Here is a 26,262-nt window from a genome sequence, read left to right on the forward strand (position 1 = left end):
AGTCTGTGACGTCACCTCTGCACGGGCGCCTAGGGGTACTGCTAAACAAAACTTTCCGGATCCAGTCTGACGCCTGGGGATATTCTAAGGTAAGGAATAGATCACTAACTAATGTCTCTTACAGATATATTGTTGCACAAGTAGTAACTTGTGCATTAATTCCAATGGTCGCTGTAGTAATCCCCTAGGGATATTACAAACCAGAACAGTGGGGAAAAAAGGTAGAAGATAGAATGCATATTTGCAAAAATGAAGCCAGTGGCATCCTAAGCCTGCGAAAATGGAGGGGAACTTGTGCTAACTAGCGCACTCAAAGGATAAAAAACACCACTCCGCACTGTGGGAGGTACTCACTGAGTTGAGGTGGCGGTAATCCTGTTGAAAAAACAGCTGTGCCGTACTTACAGGAGTAGTGAAGTTTCTGCTACAAACGTCCCTTCCCCGGCTCCTCGGTGTTGCAGGAGTCTGGAGGGTTCGGTAGCCCCCAGCCACCAGAATCTATTAAGACTGAGGATTTTGACCTATTGGGTACTATCCAGGGACAACTCCTCTTTTTACTTTCCCCTTTCTATATTTTTTTAACTTTTGATGAACCAGCTTCGTAGCTTCCATCGAGCTGGTCGACCCCCTTGAGTCAACATGACTCTATTGGTGTTTCAATACTATCACCAACGTTATGCATACCGAGCCTTAATTCATCTCTGGCAATAGACGTAGACCCTGCGAAGCAACAGTAGGCATTCCAAAATAAGTGGTTTACTTTCTGATTATGCTTGTGCCGCGTGACCGATTCTGCTGCCCACTAGTGGTTAACTTGTACACCATGCTGCCGCAGTGAGCCTTAGGAAGTTAGCGGTTCATTTTTTGGATACCACGTGACACCAATCGCAGCGCGCATGACCTCACATGCAGTTGCCTGCACTCTATGCACCCCAGTCTATTTTTGAAGCTAGCTCTCTTCCTTGGATCCCGGCTCCGGTTCTGCAACACACAGGAACCTGGTATAATTGTTGGCACATACTGTTGGGCACGTACGCCCTCGTAGTGGTGGGAACAATTTGGCAATTAGTGAGTATAAATACCGATCCCTCCCGACTCCTCTTACACCAAGGAGCCGCAGAAGGGATGTTTGTAGCAGGTAGTATCACTACTCATGTAAGTATGGCACAGACGTTTTTTCAACAGGATTACTGCCACCTCAACCCAGTGAGTACCTCCCACAGTGCGGAGTGTTTTTATCCTTTCAGAGTGCTAGTTAGCACAAGGTCCCCTCCGTTTTCGCAGGCTCTTGATGCCACTGGCTGCATTTTAGCAAGTATGCATTCCATCTACTTCTTTTTTTCCCCCCATTATTCTTGTTTGTAATATCCCTAGGGGATTACTACAGCGACCATTAGAATTAATGTAGTGTGTGTTTTATGTTAAGTGTTGGTTTGTCCGGTATTTGTCACTTTTTTCAGGGCACTACACTGATACTGATAGGCTAACTATCAAGTCTAGACACTGTGTAAATTCACCTTTACTGGTCACGATCTCCACATCAAGAGTGTCTCCATTTAATAGCCGGTGTGTACTTGTGTTCTTTTTCAGATTGACATTGAAGGCATTACCTTGTTCCAGGCCATTTACCATAGTAAGCACATTTGGCTATGTTCGACACATAATATTTATATAGAGACAGTATTAGACTGGTGCACGTGAGTAGGGTAGGGATCTCTGCACCCGTCCTGAATAAGTAACTTTAGGCTTCGAAACAGGTCGACTCACACAGGAGGTTATGTACATTAAATATACAAAAACCTCCACCACACTATTTTAACAATACCAGCACGGAGGTATATTAAAATTCTGTTTAACCCTCACATGCCAGGTATATTTTAACATTCACTTATCCATTCATTCCTGACCCTACCACTCACTACCCTCGCACACCACACATAGTGATTACATCAGTGCTCCCGTGTATCCGCTGGTTAGTAGCACGCCGTGTTCTGTAGGACACAAAGACCTCTATGATGAAGCATGAAACCAAGGGCCCTTTTGGTGTGCGAGGGGTATTTAAAGAACACCAGGTGCTTCCCACCATTGTAGGAAACACTTCCAACTCCAGACCTTGTTTCCTATTTTTCGCCTATATATGGGTGGATTCTATGTGTTCATTAACACATCCCTGTGTGCCGTACCTGCCCAGCAGTGCATGTGGCCTTACGGCAGGGTGCACTATCCCTCATGTAAGGACCTATCTGCATGAGCACATCTTTCAGTCCGTGCCGTCTTGAAGATGGGGATACCCCTCATTCAGGGTTGATGACTATGCCTCTCCTAAAGGAGGGTGGGATAATTTAGGGTGTACTTACCCCAGGTAAGCTTCCCATTGACCCTACCTGGTACTCTCCTAAAATGCCCCTACATTTAGTATTTAGGTGGCTCCCCAGACCTGGAAACTAGTTCATGCCGACCTAAGAATGACTGAGATGCAGCGCAGAAAAGCCTGAAGACTCCTACTGACTTGGCCCAGCCCTACCAGCTCGTCACCAGCTTCAGAGACCCTGCAAATGAAGACGCCCGTCCTGAGCCAGCGCCATTTAGAACCCGAGGCAGACTGCCTGCACTTTGACAAAAAACAGTCTCCGGAGGACAGCGGATCTGGCCGCAAGAAACCTACACATAGGGATCCTGTGCCCTCCATATCTAGAATTTCTTCCCACTCTACGCCTGACTCCTCGGACCAGTGTCCAGGTTGCCTACCCGCCCAAGGCAGGTTTCCCAGCGGTCCTGACCTCGTCCATCTTTGGCTGACCCTCTCTGAACTCTACAACGAAGCCTGCAGACTGAATCCAGAGCTCCCCTGACCACGGTTGGCTTAGGTAAGTGGAATCCAACGTGAAAGGACTCCCCTGCACTTAAATCCCCCTGGTCTTTGGTGAGCTGACCCAACGGTGCCCCTGCGACCCTCAACACCCCAACTTACCTCTGCTGTTGCGGGTCTCCTTTCTGCAGCCTTCTTAGTGACACCTGAAAAGCATTGGGCGCCAGATGCTACTTGCACCCTTGATCCGGCCACCCCTGTGCTGCTGGTGGGGTATGTCTGGTGCTGCCTTGTGCCCCCCGCCCCTGGTTTTGCTCTAACCCCCAAAGCTTGGCCCCTTCAACTGATCTACTTCGAGTATCCACAGTCTCCATTGAAAAGCATTGGGCCGAACTCAGATTTTGGCTGGGTGCAGGGTATACATTCGGCGTCGGGCACCCAATGCTTTTCAATGCAGAACTTGCTTCGGACAAACAGGCTGCAGGCATCGCATCAGAGGTTGCAGGAGGAAGCCCAATGACAGCAGAGGTAAGTTGAGATTCAGGCAGTTGTAGAGGCACAGTCTATTCATCTCACCAAGGCCCAGGGGCTTCGGGTGAAGGGGTGCCTTTTAGACGTAGGATTCTTCTTACCGGAGCCAGTCTGGGGGGGGGGGGGTTGGTGCTGGTTGAGGGAGAGTGGTGCCGGTGGGGGTGGGGGTGGGGGTGGGGGGGGGGGGTTGTTGGGCAGAGTAGGTTGTAAAGAGGGACTGACAACCCTCTGGATTCAGACTCCAGGCGTCCTCATGGAGTCCGAGGGGAGTAAGCCAATGCTGGACTTGAGATCAGGATCGCTGTGGAACCGGTTCTGGGTTAGTGGTCCATTGGACATGGGCTGGAGGTGTTGGATGCAGAGTGGACATGACTTGCGGAACCAGATGGTACCAGAATCCTTTATGTTGGTTTCTTGGGGACAGAACTGCTGTCCTCTGGAGTTCTGGTCTTTGTCAAAGTTAAGGCAGTCTTCCTCTGGTTTCTGGAATTTGCTGGCTGCAGGACAGGCATCTTCTCAGAGGGTCTTTTAAGCCAGTAGGGCTGGGGCCAAGTCAGTATTTGTCTTCAGGCTTCACTGCACAGCGGTGTCTTTGTCCTCCTTAGGCTGCAGGTAACTAGTTTAAATGTCTGAGGGAGCCTCCTAAAAACTGGATTCAGAGGAAGTTTTAAGGGAATATCTGGTAGCAAATGAGCACCTCCTGTGGGAGTGGGCATAGTCCTAGCTCTGTTTGGAGTAGCCCCCTCTTCCTCAAGATAGAAGGGACTGATAAAGGAGGCGATCCTGCCGGTCAGGCCCATAATTCACACCCAGGCGCCAGATCTGCCCTCATTGCCGTTCTGGAGCGGAAAATCATAGTTGTCCCATGGCTTTGAAGACACTTGCATGCTAATGTTTACCTACCCAGTCCTTCACCGTTCACCACACTTCCTCTTTTATCGATTTCTGACAAGGCACCAGAGATGCGATGGGACGGGCACAAAAGACCCAGTATCTTTCCAGGACATATATTACAACCACTCCCCATTCCTTTTGGTGATTGCCACCCATCGACAGTCTTTCTTCCCCCCCGTCCCTTGCCTTAATTAGACTTGGTATTCAGGGAACAAATAAGACTATGTTAAGCAATTTGAATTATATCCGGCATCTGTTTCGTCCTCTGTGGTTCATTGGCACTATGAAGTCACTTTGACTGACCAACAGACGGACTTAATTCGGACAAAAGGCCATAAAAGCAAATGCCTATAACCAGGCCAAAGCAAGCAATCGAATACATAAAACAAATTCACAATCATAAAAATTAGAACAGTAATAAAACAACCTAAGACACCAACAGTACAATACTATTCAACAGAAGATCTATACGGTTGTATGACATTACCACTCGCGTTTTTACAATGCTGATTTTACAACACATACCACTACCATGCATTTAAAATCTTTACTACAGAATCCACTACCGCGCATACTTTACCTCGCTTACAGAAAAATCCAGTCAGTGTAACAGTCACATGCTGTTAAAAATTATCCAATAAAACTTAGTTATTGTGAAAAAAATATATATATATTTTTAAATGACTTTTGTCGATTACAAGTTTACTACTATTTTTAAATGGGAAGCCCTCCAAACCCCTTTTTTTACTTTAACTAAATATAGAACCTACTTACCACCTACTCATCAATACAAACAGGTGTTGTACATACCTGTGTGATAAAGACTTGCATGGTAAAAGTAATTGAGATGTAAAACATGCGTTGTAATTGCATTTCGCGGTGAACACTTTGTGGTAAAGGCTATTTCCGGACTATGCAAGCCGAGGAACGTCTTTAATAGCTGTACAAGCCAGTGTATAATTATCAGCAATGGTAGTTCCTAATAAACACACAATGACTGAAAACTATGATAGTCAACACGACTATCTATGGAGACTAAAAGAAATTGGTTGTGTTGAAGATAATAAAATGATATGCTTAGTATTTAATACTACATGAAGTGACTTAAGCGCAAGATATAATATGAGTCAACGTGTGTTGTGCACAACCCAGCTGGTGTTCCAGGTTGTTAGTAAAGACCACCATAAGGTGCAAACTGCTTTAAAACCTGTGTAGCAGATGATATGGTAACTACCTTCCTGAAAAGGGGCAGGAAAGCCTTCAAATTCCCACAGCTAAAACCTCTAACTAGGGTTTGCTAAGTTGAGGTGAAACATGCTGATTAACCTGCAATTAAAATAACTGAAGGTGAACACAAAGGCTGTGAATCTGTAGGTCACCCATGGCTAGAAATGTCAGCACATGGGGCTGATGTGGTCTGCTAGCCATATGATAGGGGAACTCGGAGTATTTGAGTCCCCCAAAGAACATATCCGGAGAAATCTGGATGCTTTCTTGTTTGTGTGCAATAAATTAGGTTTAAAGTTACATTTCCTTAGATCCGTATAAAAACTACAAAATAGGATAAACCTATGGCGATTTCGGCAGTAGACGCTGCCTCTTATCAGGGTGGCTGATCTTCCATTCGTTGGGGACTATCCTCTCCGTAGGGACTATTGTGTCTGAATCAATATTATTTCTCGGATACAATCTTTTCATCTTGATAAAAGGTGGCTACATCCAATACTCGTAGCCCTAAAAATCTTGACCTGCACTATCATGCAATATTCTGATATTTATTCCATTTAAGAGGTTCCTATCTTTGTTATTACGATCTTGGAGCCCCTTAAAATTTGGACCATTTAGAATTTTTTTTTGCTACATTGGAAATATACTATCTGTCAAGTGAGCCCTGATGAAGTTCCAGAAGGTTCTATCTTTGGGGAATGAAACGTGTTGGCTGTTTTTATGAACTTTTGTGAACTAAAAGATTGAAAGAAATAACGGACTACGTGTTTGTGTTCGGTGCACCGCCTATTGGGAGTCACAGCCTTTGTGTTCTCCCTCACTCTATCTGTATGTGGGGCCTGAGAGTCCCAGGACTCAAGAGTGAGACTCCTGTCGCCAACTTTGCCCGCAGGTGATGAGGGTATGTAGAATAAAGCTCCTAGTGGAAGGATGTTGCAGTCTTCCAAGACTTCCTTTCTACCTCCATCCCCTTTGCGCCCCATGGACCGGACACGATTCAGCTCTAGGCGCTGTTCCCTTCGACATCACACTGTCGACATCACAAGGCGAGTCACAACAAAGTCTATCGAAGTTGTGGAAACCTGTTCCCGATCTTTGATTGAAGAGTCTATGCAAGAGTCTACCCCGCGCCTCCCAACCTACCCTGCAGCCGGGGCGTACCTGGCCCAGATACGAGAATATTACAAATCTCTTCATATTATCTTTGGGTCTTCACCTTCCCCTGAAGTACCCTCTGGCCACCAGGAGATACAGGGAACTTAGACTGTGTCCATGCTAGTGGGTTTGTCCTCAGTCTAAGTTCTGCCTTCTGATTTCAAATCCGTTTCGATGTCCGTGCACAGCCCTCCTGGGTTCCCACCTTCAGCGCCTGGTTCAAATCAGCCACCTCTGACAATGACGAAGGGGGTGCCGATCAACACCACGCCCCCGCCCCTTCTGACGCAGAGGCGTTGTCGCTTTGATGCCAGATGGCATCTGATGCTGTGCTCGTGGAGCTGCTTGTCTCAGGCCCTTTTTCTCCGTTCTCAATGGGCCCCCTCCTGCTTTTCCTACCAAGGAACACTATTATTCAGGTGATGGAGCCAATTTGTAGTTTCCCCACCCAATCTGACACTGGCCATCCTCCTATGGAGGACAGCTGGCTGACTTGAGTTGGGTGACACTAGTGGCTTGGAGTCTTCCCCAGCCCCTGACCTCCTTTCCCGGCCTAGCCTTGCTATACAGGCGAGCTCCTCTCTAGGTGACTTGCTCAGACAAGTTTCTATTTTGGATATGACCCTTCCTTTTGTAGAAATGACGACTGATCCCTTATTTGGCGTCCTCCATCAAGGCCAAACTGGTAGAGCCGGTGCTCCCAAATATTGAAGCGCTATTTGAAGTTTTGTTGTGGGCTTGGGCTAAACCAAATACAGGGACTCTCTGGATTGTTCCTTTGCTTGCACACTGTCTGGGTCCAGGTGATCTGTCCTGTCTCTTCCACTATCCTACTCCTCAGTTTTGTGGTAAAGGCTGCTTTGGCCACCCAGAATATCAACACTCTTCCTACTGTCCCTCTGGATAGTCCATAAAGCTAGCGACTTGTGGCATGCATGTTTTCTCCTCCAGAAGTTCTGTACTGTGATCCCTTAATACTACTTGCGTCCTTGGATGCTTTCCCATACATTGTGGGACTTACTGGCACATCTCCTGTCCTCCTTTTTGGATGAGGTCCGTAACGATCTTGGTCCGTTAATAAGGGATGGGCATCAATTAGATAACCTAATCATTCAATGTGGAGTGGATACCATTGACTCTAGAGGTCAGGAAATGACCTCTTCGGTGGCACTATGTCCACGTGCCTGGTTGTGCGCCTCTGGGTTTTCGGAGGCCTTTGGCACCGGTCTATTCCGCACCCATGCAGACTCTGCATTACAGCGATTTCGGGACAGTCTGGGCAGTGAAGCCTCTTAATTCGGTTTACTCTCCAAGTCTGCCTTCCCAGCTGACTTACTTCCCTAACTCCCCACAGACTTACTTGTGGATTTTTTACATTTATTTTATTTCTATTGAGCCATTGGCATGCTGCTTGTGTTTTTTTTTTCTTCTTTTTTTGTTTTAATTAGTCCTGCGGGTGGCACCCGGTAAAGTTTTCCTGCTTTTAGCAGGTGCTATTTTATTTCTTCTTACCCATCAAGGCAGATTGGAGTCGGGCTTTTTTGTTTTTGTGATCCTGGGTGGGTTTCAATCACTATGGTATAGGGGTATTTCTTCTTTCCAAACTTCATGCAAGTCATCATTATGGTATTTTGTGTGGATTCACTATTGCCTTGTTACCTGTTTCTCGTGGAACATCTTCTGTAACCCTTTGTCGTTCCCGGGTAAACTTATGGTATTTTATTATCCCTTATAGGGAATTTTCCCTTGTACACTAAACATTGTGCACACCGCTTTCCGTCTTGCATGTTTGCCCTATTATGGTGTTTCTCTCGTACAGCTCCCTTTTTCCATGAATTATTGTTTATGCTTTCTTATAGTGTTAATCAGTGTTCCGGACACGCTCTTCTTTCTCTAGCAGTTTTTTGTGATACATGGTATGGTTCCCTCCCTGTGGTGTCTTGTGCCCTTATCAATAAGTCTTGCACTGCTTTAACAGGCTGCTATTGATATTCCGGATGTGATGGGCTTGCCGCTCCTTTCTTTGGCTCCTATGGTGCTTGTTTGGATAAAATAAAATAATAAACAGGACTTTATACATATCAAATGTGATGCGCTATATCTGTGTGTGTATATAGTGCATTTTATATATGTAATTTCATTTGTGGAACTGGTACAGCGTTTTCTTCCTCTCCTTTTTCCTGCTGGTTTGATTTCGGGTTGTGGAAGTTGCTCTGACTCCTGTGAGCCCATCCATTCAAGGACCGGCTCACTTAACCCACCACCCTTGGTCTGTTTGGCTGCTTCATCCTTGCAGACCAATGTCTGTCTTTTCGCTTTGGGCACCATCCTCATCCCTTCTTGTTACCACATGCACCACTATTCATGGTCTGCTATCGCCATGGCTTCTACTTGTCTGTTCCTTTATTCTTCAGTCCTCACCTTAGTCTCCTTCTGTGTGCTGGCTATTTAACTCTTTTAGCGAGGGTCTTGGACCCTTTGTTTTCCTTTTCTGCTAGAGTGGTTCATTAGTAACTTGGTTCCTCTTCTCGGCCATTTTCTTTTCCTCTAAGGTTTCTTCTATTTCCTACACAGAGCATATTTGTGCCTATGGGTCATTCAGAGTTAGTTGTTTCAGTTTTGCATCGTGATTCTTTCTGGATTCACTATGCTGTGCATTATTCTGCGTTCTAGTGGTTGGGTCCGGAATCTTAGTCCTTTTTTTTTTTTTTTTTTTTATGTAGCCCAGGTGGGCGTCTACGTCCCACCTTTTGGTGTCCTTCCTGTGACGTTGGCATGCTTCCTGCAGAAGCTCCCACTCTTGGACGCCATCTTCAGATTCTTTTTTCAGCTGTTGAGTCTGGATTGTTCCCGAGAGGGCTCCAGAGATTTGGAGAAAAGAAGCCAAAAGCCACGTTTTTGGGAAGAAAAGAGTTGAGAAGACTAAGTGAGACTACATCATAGAAGGGGACGACGAAGGAAGAGGATCTTCGAGGAACTTCGTCCAGAAGAGAATGTGCAATCAGAGGGCCCCCTGAATGCAAGAGATGGACAACACACCATCCAAATTCTACAGTAACTGCCACCACAAGTACGCACAGAAAGACCAACACCCAGTCTGCAACCTCTGCCTGCCGGTCGACCACGAAAGCAGGGACTGCAACGCCTGCTCCGCCTTTACGCTGAAGCCCCTTCGAGTGAGAGAGAGGCAAAGAAGACCTAACTTCGCCATGCAGGGCAAGGGCCAACCACTGTCCCTTCGAGACCTGGGACTCGAGACCGACGAGGAGGATTACGTCGCCGAAGACGACGGCTACACGGTTGTAGAGACCGATAATACGAAGACTCCAGAAAAGGTACGAGACTCGACGCCGCAAAAAGGCCCAAAAGACTCTCGCCAGTCTGCCCATGACTCTCGAAAAAATGAGGGCAAGACCCCGAAAGCTTCGGCGTCCGCAGCAACATCCAGGGCCAGCGGATCCTCGCAGAAGGACTCCCAGGCGCCGAAGGACGGCGACCAGCCACGGTCATCGTAAAGCGTCCACGAAGAACGCTCGACGCCGAAGACCTCTTCGACGTCTATGAAGGACACAAGACCAGTCTTGACGCCGCAACCAGTCTTGACGCGGCAACCTGTCTTGACGCCATCTTGCCAGACAAAGAGACCGGCACAACCACTCGACGTCGACCAGGCTGCCGAGATGGAAAGAAAGAAGAGAAGACTCGAGGCAGAGATGGAGAACATCCTGCAGCGAAAAAGATTTCGACAAAAGGATGAAAGCGTATACAATTCCGTCGAAGCCATAGCCACCGGTGGTAGAGTTCGTCGAGGAAGAAGAGTTCGAGGTCAAAGGACCATCAGAAAACCAGGAAGATCTGGAATATCGGGAAGAAGAGACCCCCCTACTATGAGGGGGAGGCAGATGACGACTAGTGGACATTTCAGGGCTCGACATACTCTGACACACAGGACCTAGAGTGGCAGGACCTCGAAACCGAGAGTCCAGAAGAGGGAGTGGACACATATCCTGCGAGGCCCTCGCTGCCTGACGACATTGGACTTTACAATGAAGTCATCAAGAACGCAGCAACAGCGTTCAGAGTAAAACTCGAGGAAGAATAGCCAAAGGCGGATTTCCTCGTGGAAACACTGCTAAACCCGCTGCGAGCTGCCCGGGAGTTGGCTCTTCAGCAGTTATACCGCTGAAAGCGACTCCAAAGAGCCAACCAGTAAATCTCCCCCCAGAGTGCCACCCATATGTTGCTGTTCTTAATGTCCCCTCTCTGAAGGATGTTCATCTTGAAACCCACCAGGCCTTAAAGAATAAAACTCTGCATTGGTTGAAATCCAACAAACCGCTACCTAGGGGCCTGGATGGGCTGATTCTCGTAGTGCGTAGGGTGGGCTGGGTAGGACAGGGCAAGAAACGCCTAGAAGGAGATTGTGTGGTAGTCAACTTTAAAGACAACAGAGTTGCACATACAATCTGTAACCATAACCAAGTAGTGGGCGGTACAGGCATTGATGTGGTGGATTTAACTTATTTCTACCCGCGGCCTGTTATGAATTACATCGGCCCACCCTATGCTGAGATACAACATAGTAATAGTGGTTGCCCAGGATATTCGGTGGCACCACAGTTCCACCCACAGGCAGCCTGGTCAGGTTTGAACTGGGGCTCTACAGGTTATTGACTTGCTGATGTCTGTGGGGTGGCCTTGGGGGATCATAAAGCGGGCGGGGTTGCCCATCCTACTGCACTGTTGACTAGCTCATCCACCCCAACAATAAACCATATAGCCCCATCTGTCATCCGGGAACCTGGTGGGGGGCGGGGTAACAATGGAGAGGGCAGTGGACCTCTCGTTCCGGTCGGGGCAGATGTCCGCCGCGATGTCGTGCCAAGCCGCGTCCCGGCTGTAACGGATCCAGTCCTTAGGATTTTCAGCTGGAACGTGGCTGGAATTGAAAGGAAGCTGGCCCTGCCGGACTGGAATGCCCTTGTGGAAGAGTACTCTATTTGCATCTTCCAGGAGACATGGAGCAGGGAGCGCACCCACAAGGTGGGATATTCTTCCTACTCTATTTCTGCTGTCTATCCGGCATCTGGGAGGGGACGCCCCTCGGGTGGTCTCCTTATCTGGGTGGCAACTTCTTTAAATTGTAGAGTAGAGGAGCACCAGACCAATTGCCCTGATCTCCTTAACATCACCCTAAAAGATGCCCGGGGTTGTGTCATTTTGAACATTTATAACATCTATGCTTGGGGTACAAAGGGTGGTAGACAGTCCCCCACTATTGCTCTCCTGGAGGGCCTGCTAAGGTCATCTCCATTTAAATCATGTACCCTGGTTGCGGGCGATTTAAACTGTACGTTCGAGCCCTTGGGCTCGGACGACACCTTGGATCTGGAGTAGGAGGGGGATTCCGGCTTTAGAGCTAACCCCGATCAAGAGGTGGACTGAAGTGGCACTCCAGATTAACACTCTTAGCATGGAATTCGATCTGAGGGCCCTCAACGGGAGGTCAAGCTCTGATAAGGCGGGAGCCCATACGTACAACAGGCCCAACCACACGTCAAGAATTGATTAAATCTTGCTTGACGTGTGCTTATGGAGCTCGGTGAGGGATATGGAAATTATCGCGTCCGTTGAGAGCGATCACAACCTGCTCTCTCTCGCTCTGACCCCCTGGTGGTCGGAGGGTAAAGGGGGCCCTTGGCCCCGTACCATCGCTAAATTTGGGGAAACACTTGTTTTGAATTGTGGTAGGCGGCTGAAGTGGCCAAAGCTCACCCTATCCGCGGAGAAGGTTGCAGCTATAACACTATTTCTAGCCACAGCCCAACGTAATTTGGACTCCCTTGAGGGCGGGCCTGAGGAGGTGTTTGGGACCTTTTGTGACTTGACCACGGCCATAAGCAATTTGTTTATTGTTCCAACTAGACACACTGGGGCTAAGACACGGGCCCGCCCATTGAATAGACAGGGCTGGTATACCCATAAATGTGGGGCAAGTAAGAAAGCACTGGTGGAAGCAGTTAAATCAAAGTCCCAAACTAGGACCAGGCCGGCTAGGAAGATCTACACCCAAACCTTAAAAATTGCGAAAAAGGAGTGGGAGGAAAAATTTTGGGCGGACCTTCTGGATGCTAGTCAAGGAAAGGATGCTAGGGGCTTCTTGAATTTGGTGGGATCCTGGAACAGACCTGATGGCACGTTGAGGACATGCACTATCCCGGCCCAGATCTGGTTTAACCACTTCAGGGCCTTATACTCACCGGTAGAAGGGTCCCTCAATGAGCCATTTTCCCCGGCCCTCTTGGCAGAGGACAGCGCTCTCGACCCCTTCACTTTACGGGAGGTCGTGAATGTAATTAAGTCCTTGGTACCCTTGAAGGCAACCGGTCCTGATGGGCTTCCAGGGGACCTACTACGAGCGTACCCGACTGAATGGGCCAAATTGGTAACCGCCCTTCTGAATGCCATCTTGGAGGGAGGACCTGTTCCTGAATCTTGGAAAGGGGCAGAGGTTGTTCCCATATTTAACAAGCATTGGAAATGCAATAGGTCTCGCAATAACGCGAGTCTGAACTATTAGCATTGTAAATGATAATGCCCTTTATTTTTGCGTTCTGGTTTTTGGAACATAAATAAAAGGCTTTGTCATTTACAAGGCCTATAGCTTAAATTTGCGTTAAAACGAGACCTATTGCATTGCAATGGTGGTGGTGCTGCTGAGTTTTCTCTGAATCTGCACTCTGAATCTGCACTCTGAATCTGCACTCTGAATCTGCACTCTGAATCTGCACTCTGAATCTGCACTCTGAATCTGCACTCTGAATCTGCACTCTGAATCTGCGAGTGGCGTTGCGTGTGTGAGTGGCGTTGCGTGTGTGAGTGTCGTGTTGCGTGGATGATAGTGGGCTTGCGTGGGTGTGAGTGGCGTTGCGTGTGTGAGTGTCGTGTTGCGTGGATGATAGTGGGCTTGCGTGGGTGTGAGTGGCGTTGCGTGTCTAAGTGTTGCTGTGTGGGTGAAAGTGGCACAGAGCCTTTGATGTGGCCTGGCGCAGGAGAAATGCTGCTGCTGCTAATTAAATACAAGAGTGGCCGGGAAGCGGCCGGGAAACACAAGTACGGCCGGCCACATAATTAGGGGAGGAGAAGCCGCACAGCACACGCTGGGAGAAGCCCTTTGATGTGCTGTGCGGCCGCGATGCGCGCTCTGTGCTGGGGGAGGGCCATTACCCTGAACTCGCGGCAAGATCAAACGAAGGGTGGGAGGGACATTGAGGAATAGATGGCCATGAAAGTGTATGGGCCAAAAGCGCGTGCCTGTGGCCACGTGCACTCGAAGAAAACGCCACGAAAAAAGCGGTGGTTTCACAATCAGTTCGAGCACTTGAATTCTCGCCATTTCCCATTCCTTCGGAATGGTAAAGGCGAGACCTAAAAAGGGCTGTCGGAACAATCCGGGGAACTATAGCCCGATAAGCCTGATTGACTCGACACAAAAGGTGGCGGGAAGGCGATTCTGGGGAGGATTCTCAACTGGGTGGACGAAAATCATATCCTCTCTGATTTTCAGGCGGGATTCCGCTCAGGAACGGGGACCATTGAACAGGTCTTCAGACTGATGCTATTGCATTGGAAGGTGGTGGTGCTGGGCAAAGGCAGTCTCTATCTGGCCTTTATTGACTTGAAGACTGCCTTTGACCTGGTTCCTAGGGAGGAACTCTGGAGGGTTCTGCAGGGTCTTGGGTTGCCCCCTTACATTCTGTCGCTCCTGATCAAACTCCACACAGATAACTATGCCCAGGTGCGTTGGGGCCAGAATGTGGAAAAGACTGACAGGATCCCGGTCTGCAGGGGCGTCCGACAGGGATGTGTGCTAGCTCCCACACTATTTTCCTTGTACGTAAATGGTGTGGTAGAGCACCTGCTTCAAGAACCAGCAGATGCACCCTCCCTGGGGGGCGTACGGATCCCTACCCTGCTGTTTGCAGACGACACCCTCCTCATTGCCAAGACTCCCCAGGGTCTCCAGAAGCTTTTGAATCGTTTCCAGGGATTTTGTTCAGCAAGGGGTTTGGTGATCAGTGTGGACAAGACAAAATACCTGATCATGCACCCACCACGGAAACTAGGACGCGCTCCAGTCTTGAACTCTGTCCCTCTCGAGAAAGTCTCCGAGTTTGACTATTTGGGAATACGTATGAGCTATGTTATGAGCTGGACACCTCACATTAACAAGATGGTTCTTAGCCATAAAAGGGTGGGGGGTGCGCTGTTAAGGGAGTATCGCGCCTCATCTAAACAGTCTGTGGCACCTGTAGTTGACATTTACAAAGCAAGAGGAGTCACTGCAGCGTTATACGGGGTGGAGCTATGGGGCCTATGCAACTTGGAGGCTCTATCCAAGTCGGAGAGTAAATTTTTGAAAGACCTACTGACTCTCCCCTTGAGCACCCCTACAGTTCCGGTGCTCTTGGACGTGGGCTGGAAATCGATCAAGGACCAGGCCCGCCTCCGGCCGCTGCTTCTATGGGCCCGCTTGTGGAGGGTCCCAGAACTGAAATCATATGCCGATGGGCTGTCTGAGGTGATGGGAATGGGGGGCTGGCACAGATCAAGTGGTTAAGGGATATCAAAAACCTCTTGGGGGAACTGGGCTTGGGGGATTCTTGGGCTACAAAATCCGCTCCACCCAAAGCTATCCTGAAAAAACTGTACTGGGAATGGGTCTCCTCAACTTATCGGTAATTCCCGTCACTGCAACTCCACTGCAGCTTTTTTAAGAATTAAGGACGTGGTGGCTTACGAACCCTATCTGGATTTGATTACCATGCCAATTGATAGGGCTCTTTACTTTAAGTTTAGAGTGGGCACTCTTCCGATAGGGGTTCTCCTTTCCAGATGGAAAATGCCTGTCCAGTTATCGCCATTTTGTGCCCTTTGCTCCACAAGGTCCGAGACGGTGGCACATATCCTTTTTGAGTGCCCCGATTATTCCCGACCAAGGAGGTGTTGGCTCAAACCTCTATTCGGACTATTAGGAACACGCCAGCATATGGTGGCGTTACGTATCTTACTAACTGACACTTCCCCACCTATAGTCTGTGGTGTCTCTAAATGTTTAAAATGGGCATGGTTGATTCGCTCTAAAAGACGGTCTATTTCAATGTAATTCATTTTTAAACTTATTGTATGTATCAATGGCTTTTTTTACTTGTTTTAATCCTTGAATGCATTTTTAAATTGATGATCTGCAGTTTTATACATGTATGTAATGCTTTTTAAGATATATCTGCATATCGAAATAAAGCGATCAACCACCACCACCACCACCACCACCACCACCACCGCTAACAATACAAACTAGGAGCCAGTACCTGCCAATGTTCGAAAGCATCAAAGGACAAGGGAGAGCGGCCTTAAAAGAGCCTGCGACTTGTAAACCCTTTACAGCCAGGACGGATATGTACAGGCACTCCTCAAAGGACCCACCCTACATCCAGGGATCAGTCACTGCAGACTCCATCATTGCGGCAACAGCAAAGAAAAGGGCCAATGTCCAGACAACTTCAGGACCACCTCCAGACAAGGAGAGCAGAAGGATGGACCTGACAGGGAGAAAGATCGAGAGGAATGCCGCAACGCACTGGCTCATGGCTAATTCCGACGCCCTACTGAACAGGCACCAATACCAGATCCTGGACGAACTGGGCCAGTTAGTCAAACACCTCCCACAAGAATACCAGCAAAGGGCTACGCACCTGGTAGAGGAGGGGACGAACGTGGCAAATTCTTGCCTAAAAACAGCACTGGACGGTGCAGACACATCCAGCAGACTTATGATGCTGGGCATCACTGAAAGGAGACCAGCCTGGCTCAGAATATCAGGCTTTAAACTGGAGGTGCAACACAACATCCTGAACACACCGTTCAACGGTGAGACACTGTTCGGAGCACCAGTGGACGAAAAGCTCACCCAGCTGAAAAAGGACGACACCGCAAGATATAAGGGGTCCTTGCAATTCAGAGGAATAGAGAGGAACCCCGTCGCGGAGACCAAACTGAAGAGGGGGGAACCAGCCGGGAACGTCACACCAGACTTTCCACCAGTCACATCAGGGTGACACTCGGACGCAACAAGGCCAGCAAAAACACTGGTAATACCAACAAAGGGGGCAGTCCTTTCGCGGGAGGGCAAATGCACGTGGAAACAACAGAAGAGGTGGAAAACAACCCACCTCCAAGTGACTCTGCCACACTACTAGTGCACACCCTTTCAAAAACTGCAGGGGTGGAGCACAGATACAACAAAGAGTGGCTCGGACTAAACATCCAAGAGCACGTATCACCGGTGGGAGGAAGACTGAACCTTTTCTTCCAGGAGTGGAAGAAAATAACTACAGACGGATTCTCAACACCATACAGTACGGACACTGCATAGAGTTGGAAAGAACACCACCAAACAAAAAACCAAAAAGAGCACTAGCAAAGAAGGAACTAGAGCTACTTCAAAGGGAAGCACAAGAACTCCTGCAGAAGGAGGCTATCGAGCCTGTACCTCCCTTAGAGAGGAACAAGGGGGTGTACTCTACGTACTTCCTGTTACCAAAGGTAGACGAAACAATGAGACCCATCCTGGACCTAAGGTTCCTCAACTAATGCCTAAAAACACAAATTCAAAATGACATTCCTGCAAAAGGTCCTTCCACAGATACAAGGCGGGGACTTCATGGTCACCATAGACCTCAAAGATGCCTACCTGCACATCCCAATGAACAGGCGGCAGAGACATCTGCTAAGATTTATCATCAACACAGATCACTATCTATTCACGGCACTGGCATTTGGACTGAAATCAGCACCAAGGGTATTCACAAAGTGCCTCGCAGCAGTCGCAGCACACTTAAGGAGGGAAGGGATCCATGTATACCCTTACCTGGACGACTGGCTAATAAAGGCAAGGTCATACAAGACATGCAAACGGCACGCACAGCGAGTGACAGACACACTGATGGCCCTGGGTTTCTCCATCCACTGGGGAAAATCCTCCATGAACCCAGAACAAGTAAAAATGTTCATGGGTGCGCAGATGAACACCTGTACAGGAGAAGGTGTTCCCCAGCGAGAGGAGAACGCTGGCACTGTTGAAGGAGGCGCGCCTCTACCAGAAGGGGCGAGCTCTGACAGTGAGGACTGCGAGCCGCATGATGGCCTCATGCATACACATAGTGCCGAATGTACGACTCCACATGAGACCACTCCAGTAGTGGCTACAGGATCAATGGTCACAAGCTACAGGTTGTTGGGAAGACCTAGTGGTTGTAACGCACGCAGTGCATGAGGAGATATCATGGTGGAACAAAGGAAACCTAACAAAAAGGAAGCCTCTGACACCACCAACACCAACTGTGACCATCACCACAGAAGGGATTGGGAGCACACATGAAAACTCAGAATGAGGGGTCTGTGAACACCGGCGGATGCGGTCAAAATCATCAATTACCTGGAAGTAAAGACCGTTTTCCTCGCAGTAAAGGCATTCCAGACGAAGCTGTACAACCAAACAGTGTTGATCCAGACAGACAAAACAGCGATGTTCTTCATAAACAAGCATGGAGGAACACAATCGGCCCCGCTGTCAGAACTAGCGCAGGAAATATGGAGAAGGGCCATCCCACTAAAAATAGATCTACTGGCGATTCATCTGCCAGGGAAGGACAACGTGGAAGCGTACTGGCTCAGCAGACAGACATCGGCTTCCCACGAATGGGAGCTCAATGCCCAAGAGACAAAGAGACTGTTCGACAGGTGGGGAACACCTTCGATAGACCTGTTTGCAACATGTCAGAATGCAAAATGCCAGCACTTCGCATCCAGGCAACCAGGGGAAGGGTCACTGGGGAATGCCCTATGGATAAGCTGGTCAAAGACATTGGCTTACGCTTTTCCGCCGATTCCCCCTGATACACAAGGTACTCGGCAAGTGCAGAACGACCAACATGACCCTGATACTGGTCGCACCACACTGGGCCAGACAGACCTGGTACTCGCAGATTATGGAGATGACCGAGTGCACCACACAGATTTGGGAGAAGGAAAGACCTACTCTCCATGCAAAACGGAGAGGTGTTGCATCCAGAGCCGGAAAGCCTCACACTGGCAGCCTGGCTCCTGAGGACATAGAGTTCGCACACCTTAAATTACCTGAGAGCACCCTGAAGGTACTTCGAGAATCAAGAAGACCTAGCACGCAGAAGTGCTACGTGGCCAAATGGAAGAGGTTCACACTATGGTGCAGAAAGGAAAAACTGCACAACAAGATGACAAGAGACTCAACAGTGCTTAAATACCTCACGCACCTGCTCGAGGCTAATCTGAGCTCATCCTCGCTAAGGGTACACCTGGCAGCCATAGTTGCTTACACTAGAGGAGAGACAGGCAAAAGCTTCTTTACTTCACAAATTGTAAAAAGATTCTTGGAAGGTGCAAAGAGGATCGCACCGCCAAAGAGGTTACCAGCGTGGAACCTCAATCTAGTACTGACGGAACTCATGTAAGCGCCCTCTGAACCGATCCATAAGGCCTCACTACAAATGCTAACCTTGAAAACAGCTTTCCTGGTGGCAATCACCTCGCTGCGCAGGGTGAGCGAGCTACAGGCGTTAACGCTACAAGAACCCTACATACAAATTCACAACGATAGGGTGGTGATGAGAACGGACCCACACTTTATGCCAAAGGTGGTGTCTAAGTTCCACATCAACCAAACTATTCAAATACCTAGTTTCTTCCAGAAACCAATGACAAACGCAGAAAGGGCACTGCACACTCTGGACGCCAGACGTGCAGTCATCCACTACATAGAGAGAACTAAGGATCACAGAAAAACAAAACAATTTTTTTGTCATTCGCTGACTGTTTCATGGGAAAAACAGTTACTAAGGGGACAATTGCTCGATGGATCGCACAAGCAATACAATTCGGCCACAAACAAGCTGGGCAAGAACTAGCAGAGGGGCCACAGGCCCATTTAACCAGGAAAATGGGAGCAACAATAGCCTTCCTGGCCAACACTCCCATTCAGGACATATGCCTGGCGGCAACATGGGCTTCAGTGCACACGTTCACAAAACGCTACTTTGTTGACATACAAATGAACAAAGAAGCACAAGTAGGACAGAAGGTGCTTCAACACATTAAAAAATCCAGGCTCATCTTCCACCCAGCCGCCACAATGATAACAAACCGCTACAAAGTCAATGCACAGCATAGTGAATCCAGAAAGATTCACGCTGCAAAACTAATAGTTTCTTACCTGTCGGTGTAGTTTTCCAGCTTGAAGATCTTTCTGGATTCACTAGCGAACCCACCCACATCCGCCAGAAAGATGAGGACGGAGAAAGAGGTGGTAAAAACAGGAAAAAGACTTAAACAGACTTTTGAAGGAAAAAGCGGTAAAACAAAATATTGAAACATTGCCAAACAATTCGGAAACAGAACACAAACGGGAAAAAAAGAATCCAAAGATGGCGCCGAAAGGTGGGAGCTTCCGCAGGAAGCATGCCGACGTCACAGGAAGGACACCAAAAGGTGGGACGTCGACGCCCACCTGGGCTACAAAACCCCCCCAAAAAACAAAGAAAAACTACGATTCTGGACCCAACCACTAGAATGCGGAATAATGCACAGCATAGTGAATCCAGAAAGATCTTCAAGCTGCAAAACTACACCGACAGGTAAACTATTCGTTCTTCTTGAACTGTTTTGATGTTTCTTATTGAGTTTTTTTCTCTCGTTTTTTTCTCTCGTTTTCTTCAGCTCCCTTTGAGAGCTGTTGAGTTTTTTTTCCCCTTCATGTACAGGTGTATACTGAACTCTTTGAACCTACCGTTCTGCTGGATTTTCTTCCAACAGATTTATACCACCTGCACTTTTTTCTGTTTCCTGTCTCCTGTAGATGCTGTTCCCTGGAGATAGAGAGAGATATTATATATATATATATATATATATATATATATATATATATATATATATATATATATATATATATATTCTACTTCAAAGGTAAGGAATATGTGGCTAGATGACTATCAGATGAACAAGTTACTTACCTTTGGTAACCCCTTGTCTGGTAGAGACGGGAATAGCCGCAGATTCTTTACCGATCCTCCCTGCTCTGTGAATTGATTTATTCCTACCTTTAATATCCTGCTTGATATTGGGATATTCCTCTGGCTTGAAATTGGAATACTCCTACTTGCAGATAGTTCTGTATTGACGGATCTCTTTATTGGCGCACAGTTGCCTTGGCCAGTGTCTGCAAGTGGGCTGTGTTTTGCACTGACTGTAGTCAGCGAAGGAACTGACGTCAGCGTGTCGGGAAGGGGCATTAATGGACTGTTGAAGTCACATCTGGTGTCTGTCATTACAAAGTCCCCTATGCCCTCCACTGATGCGCAGAGGTACTGCTGAAAACCTTACCAGATCTACTGTGGCACCTCGGGAGAATTCAAAGATACGGAACCTGCGGATAGATCTGGTCTCTACCAGATAGTTACTGAAGGTAAGTAACTTGTTTGTTAATATCCTTAAGGTCACATGTTTCTTTTAAATGAATTATTTGGGCTTGTAGCTACGTTATGCCTATCTGGGAATAACCACTTGATCCTAATATTGGCCACATAACATGAAATAACATGGTTGAGGACGGCTGGGGGACAACTAAGGTTAAGCGGGAGGGGTGAAGGAAAACCAGTAGTATTGAGAATTGACCCATGTGCAGTCAGTAGTGTTTTATGCCTGTTAGGACCTATATAAAAAGAATGTTCGGGCAGCTAAGGAGCCCACAAAGTCCTCTCCACTTTTAAAAGTTTCAGCATGGGCTTTGAACTGATTTTGTGGAGGCACATAATTAGAATCAGTTGGAACAATGCATTCTGTGACCAAATTTCCTTGCCAATAGGGGGACTGCCATTTATAGTCCTGGAATTGGGACCAGTTGGTACAATATATTTAGTGCCAAAGTTCACCTTGCCGATAGAGACTGTTGTTGATAGTATGGTTATTAGTTGTCATCTGCTGTTCTATTGATGTAAAATGATGGACCAGAGGCTCGGCAGATAGCACAATCTGAGCAGGTTTAGAACAAAGGATGATGGGTTGTCAGTCAAAATCGGAAAGACTAGTATAAACAGCATACTGATTCTTAGTGCCTTTGCCCTGTGCTTCATGCTGTAGTTAAGTACACAATAACAGACTAATGGATGAAGAGAGCTAGCTGAAAATCCCTATTAAGTACATCATACATATAATTTTAATACCATTATTGGGACTTATCTAATGCCAAGCCTTAGTTTTTTCTGGATCATTTATACCTGCTGTCTCAGTTTAAGCTGTTAGTAACTGTGCAAGAAGGAAATAGATGGTCTTTGATTTCAACACCCTTTGCCAGTCCAGTAAATGTTTTCCTAAATGCAACCTTGGCACTCCCTGGCAACAGTAATTTTAGGATATACTTGAGATCTAATTTTAGTACAACTTTTTTCCTCTGAAGGACCATGAAAGGAGTGCTTCTTACTATGGTATACCCTGGAAGCTTACGGTTTTAAAAAGTGATGTGCACTGCACTTCCTTTTCTCAGTGATTTTACTGAATGTGTACAGATTTATGCGCCACATGTTCGTTTAGTTCATTACTTGAAATGTCTTGTTGTAAAGCGTTTCATGTGTTATTGCAGGCTGAAAGTCCAGCGCTTAAGAAGTCTGTCTCATTGCTTTCGTTGAGTACACCCAACAGCAACCGCAAGAAACGTCGTTTGAAAGATACAATTGCGCAGCTGAGCAGAGACGCTGAAGCCTTTCCACCCCTTAAACGGCCTTCAGGTGAACACTCGCTTTCCTTTGGATCCTTATTGGACCTCACCAACACACCAGATGCTGTAAAGTTTTCAGGTATTTTGATGTCCGACATGCCTAGCATGTAGTAAGCAACTTGGGTTTCCTGGAACATACAGTAGCCCTGTGCTTAAAGCTGGAACAGTGACCATAGCCCACTGATTTTACCTTGCTTCAGTTTCGTATAAGTAACTAACTTTCTTTTTCGAATTGTGCAGGAGGCAGCTTAGAAAACAGGAATGCATGCAGAGATAGAGAGGTCATCTGCCATCAAATTCGTAGAAGTAGTCAGTCAAGGAGGAGCACAAGGAAAATGGAATTTAATTCTGCAAAACGTAATCCACTGCTGGACAACTTTTTTGACGTTCATACGACGTGCTTCCGAGACTTATGATATTGTATATAATCTGTTTGAAGTCTCTAGTTAGAAATGTATTCCTGTTAAGTGGTAAAGCACAGGTACCTCCTAGCTCGGGAACGTTCGAGTTTAGGTGTGAATATGAAAGTTTGCATTCATAAAGATGGCTCAATGGCTTTTTCCCTGAAGTAGCTACCTTGAAATTGATCAAATCAACAATCTGAATTTAAAGTCACTTTTTGTGTCACCAAAAATACATTTAACTGATAGTCTCTTGAAGAGGGTATAGCAGAGTAAAGTACAAAACCCAATTTATTGTAATGCAGATGGTGTCTAATGCTAGTAGGCTTGTGATGTGTTCTGAAGAACCAACCGTGTTCTTCATAATTTAAGGATTTGATTAGATTAACATTAATTTGGATGCCTTATAATTCACATTAAGTAGTCTTTCTATTTCGGTCCTATCTTCCATGTCCCAGGGTTGTTGGTGCAGAGGTGTCTTTAGGTGTCAGGTTTTCTGACCAGGAGCGGTCTCGGTACAGAGGGCCTACATGCAGGGGCTGTAGTGGACTCCCTGATGTCAGAGTGGTGTCGCCACACTGGACTGTCTCAGGAGGGTTGTGGGACCATGCTGACACCTTTGGCCCACTTCCATTCTGGCTTTTCAGCGACGGATGTCATGTTGTCTTCAGGTGTCAGGTTTCTGTGGTCACGAAGTCCTTCCAGAGGTATTTGTATTCCTACAGGATGCTGGGAAGCAGGTTAGCTGCTTCTCGGGAGGTCTTCGTTCCTGGGTGAAGTGCTGACAGGTTTCTCAGGCTTTGGAGACTTGACAGCCGTAGGACAGTCGACTTCTGTTGCAATTGGCGAAGGCAGGAGGCAGGATTGGGGTATAAGTCAGTTGCTGGATCTTCTGTTCTTGCAGTATGCTACTCTTCTCGTCCTTTGTCTTTCAGGTCAACAGAATCTGTTCTTTTGCCAGGGGCTACCCTAAATACTGAATTTTGTGGAGTGTAGGGTAGTGCCAAAGGGGCTCTGGACAAAGTGGGTCTGCTTCCTCTCCTGTGAGGGGAGACATTCACGTTTCAAAGGCGACAAGTCTTCAAAGCTTGCCGACCTAGGAATGCTAATCAGCCGGTCATCCTGTGGGCGAGGGTGAGACACCCTCTTCCAGGACAGACTTCTATTTGGGTCTCCTGAGATCAAAAGGCACCCCTTCCCGCCCCCGCCCCCCAGGTCAACAGAGTCTCATGTGTCAGGCTGGCAGAATCCAGTCAGCGAGCACACCCCCATTGTGTAGCGGGGGAACTTTTTATCAGTGTCTAGCACTTGTTTTCTAATGGCTTCCCTGTCCGCTTGCAATGGCAGTAATGGAACAGACCAGCACAGGGGCATATCTGCTCATGCATGTTTGCCCTCACATGTAATACAAAGCACCCTGCCTTAGGGCTGTAAGACCTGCTGTAGGGGTGACCTTAGTTCTACGTGACTCACAGGGATGTTAGGTCGTGTTTTCACTATTGCTTGAACCAAAACATGCAAGTTGCGATAGCAGTCCTACATGAGTTTGAGTGGTCCCATAGGGTGGCACAATTCGTGCTGCAGACCTTGGGTGACCCTCTTTAGTACCCCAAGCACCAGGGTACCACTTACTAGGGACTTATAAAGGGTGCTAAAGGTATTGGCAATTAGGGGTAATAATTGTACATTTTTAGGGAAAGAACACTGGTACTGGGGACCTGGTTAACAGGTACCCAGTATGCTACAGTCAAAATTGCATTAAACACCATACAAAAGCTGGGGAGGATACTGCCACAAAAAACTACAACTGGCTAAATGGATCAGAGACCTTACTATTGGCAGTTGGATCTACAACACTACTCTGAAGAATGTTTTAGGGCTTATACAGATCCCTATATTGGATACTTAGGCGGAATGCCTAACTGACATTTTGCAGCACGGTCGTTGTCTTTGAAGCCCCCTACTACCATTTAGCAGAGCCCTGACTGAGTTCCTGTTAACAACCTGGTCTTTGCCTTGCTCGAACCAGCCAGTGAGTCTCCCTGTTGCAAGACAGCACAATCCTCATCAGATGATCCAGCTTTCTTGATGCAGTTGGCTATTCCTGATAGCTTTGCAGGGCTTGAAAAATCCACTTGCATTTGCGAGGTAGAATTAATGAGGACGAGCTATTTTTAGGTCCTACTCTCCCTTTCTGGCAAGTAGGTAGACAAACTAATCTTTGTCCTCTGTCTCTGAAAACTGATCAAATGTGACAAGATAACAAGATTTAAAGGCATTTTTATTGCTCACAAAGTGAATGAGCAATAAAGATGCCTTTAAATCTTTATCTTGTCACATTTGCTCTGCTTTCAGAGACTGAGGTCAAGTAGGTTACAGTTAGGCCGGGGAGATTTTTCAAGGTGCTAAACCTACAGGACTAGTACAGTTTTTCAGATTTTTCGAGCCCTGCTTTGGTGAGCCAAGGCATTACATACTGTTCTACTTCTCCTTTAGACAGAGAATCGAAAAAGATGGTCCCTCTGGTATGGGCAAGTCTTCATCAGCTTACCTAGTGCTTAGATCTTCATTTGTGTCACCAGTCACTATACACTTGCCCTTTAGATCATGAGTGAGGCTTGCCTGCTGACCTACAAAATCATTCTTCGTACAGTACAATCAGGACCAGGATGCAGCAGTTTTTTTAGCAGTCTGGTCTAAATAAAATTGATTCTTTTGTCCAGTCTATAACCCTCTGCTGTCATTGGACACCACTCTCGGACGCATGCCTCGACTTTTCTTTCTGAAGCCATCCAAGCTGCACTTGTGGACATAGCTTTGGACTCATGAATTTGGGACTCCGGCTTGACGTCTTGGAGATGTGACCTCTTGTTTTATGTGGAACATAGCTATAATATCTATCTTTTGAAGCTGTGCTCCATCTGCCTAGCCCTCTAAGACTTTGTGACTTTCAGAAAGGGCAACTTGATACAGGTGTAGACTACATGACCAACGAGGTGTACTCAAGCTAGCAAGATAGTGCTGTACCATGGCTTCTTTTTGAAGGCCCTTTGGTTTGGCAGTGTCTGAAATTCATGTGAACTCCTAGGCAGTCCATCATGACGGTGAAGTCCTTCACATCTGGGAAAATAACTCTGCAGGAGTCATCTAGCCGATCATAGGTGTTGTTTAAACCTGGCTGTGGCAATGGGTGTTTGCGACAGTGTGCCTTCAGTTGATGTGTTTGCTGCTTCCGAAAACCCTCAATGTCTCCCCTTCTGCCCCTAGAGTTTCCTCTTTATGGTGACACAACTGTCTTCAATTAGTTTCCGGCCTTCTATACATATTTTCACTTCTGCCTCTGATCCCATGCGTCCTGAAAAAAGTCTGTGGGGACTTAG

The 26,262-nt window shown here is 47.3% G+C and overlaps 1 protein-coding gene across 1 annotated transcript in view; it reads left to right on the top strand.

The window, feature by feature from the left end:
- Nucleotides 1-26,262, top strand: part of ECT2 (epithelial cell transforming 2) — a 297,161-nt gene that overhangs the window by 61,702 nt on the left and 209,197 nt on the right. Inside the window, exon 12 of the mRNA XM_078665446.1 lies at nucleotides 22,347-22,560. Within this exon, the coding sequence (XP_078521572.1) occupies nucleotides 22,347-22,560 (214 nt within the window). The remainder of the gene's footprint in view (nucleotides 1-22,346; nucleotides 22,561-26,262) is intronic.

Source organism: Lissotriton helveticus, chromosome 11 (genome assembly GCF_964261635.1).
Source record: "Lissotriton helveticus chromosome 11, aLisHel1.1, whole genome shotgun sequence".
NCBI lineage: Eukaryota > Metazoa > Chordata > Amphibia > Caudata > Salamandridae > Lissotriton > Lissotriton helveticus.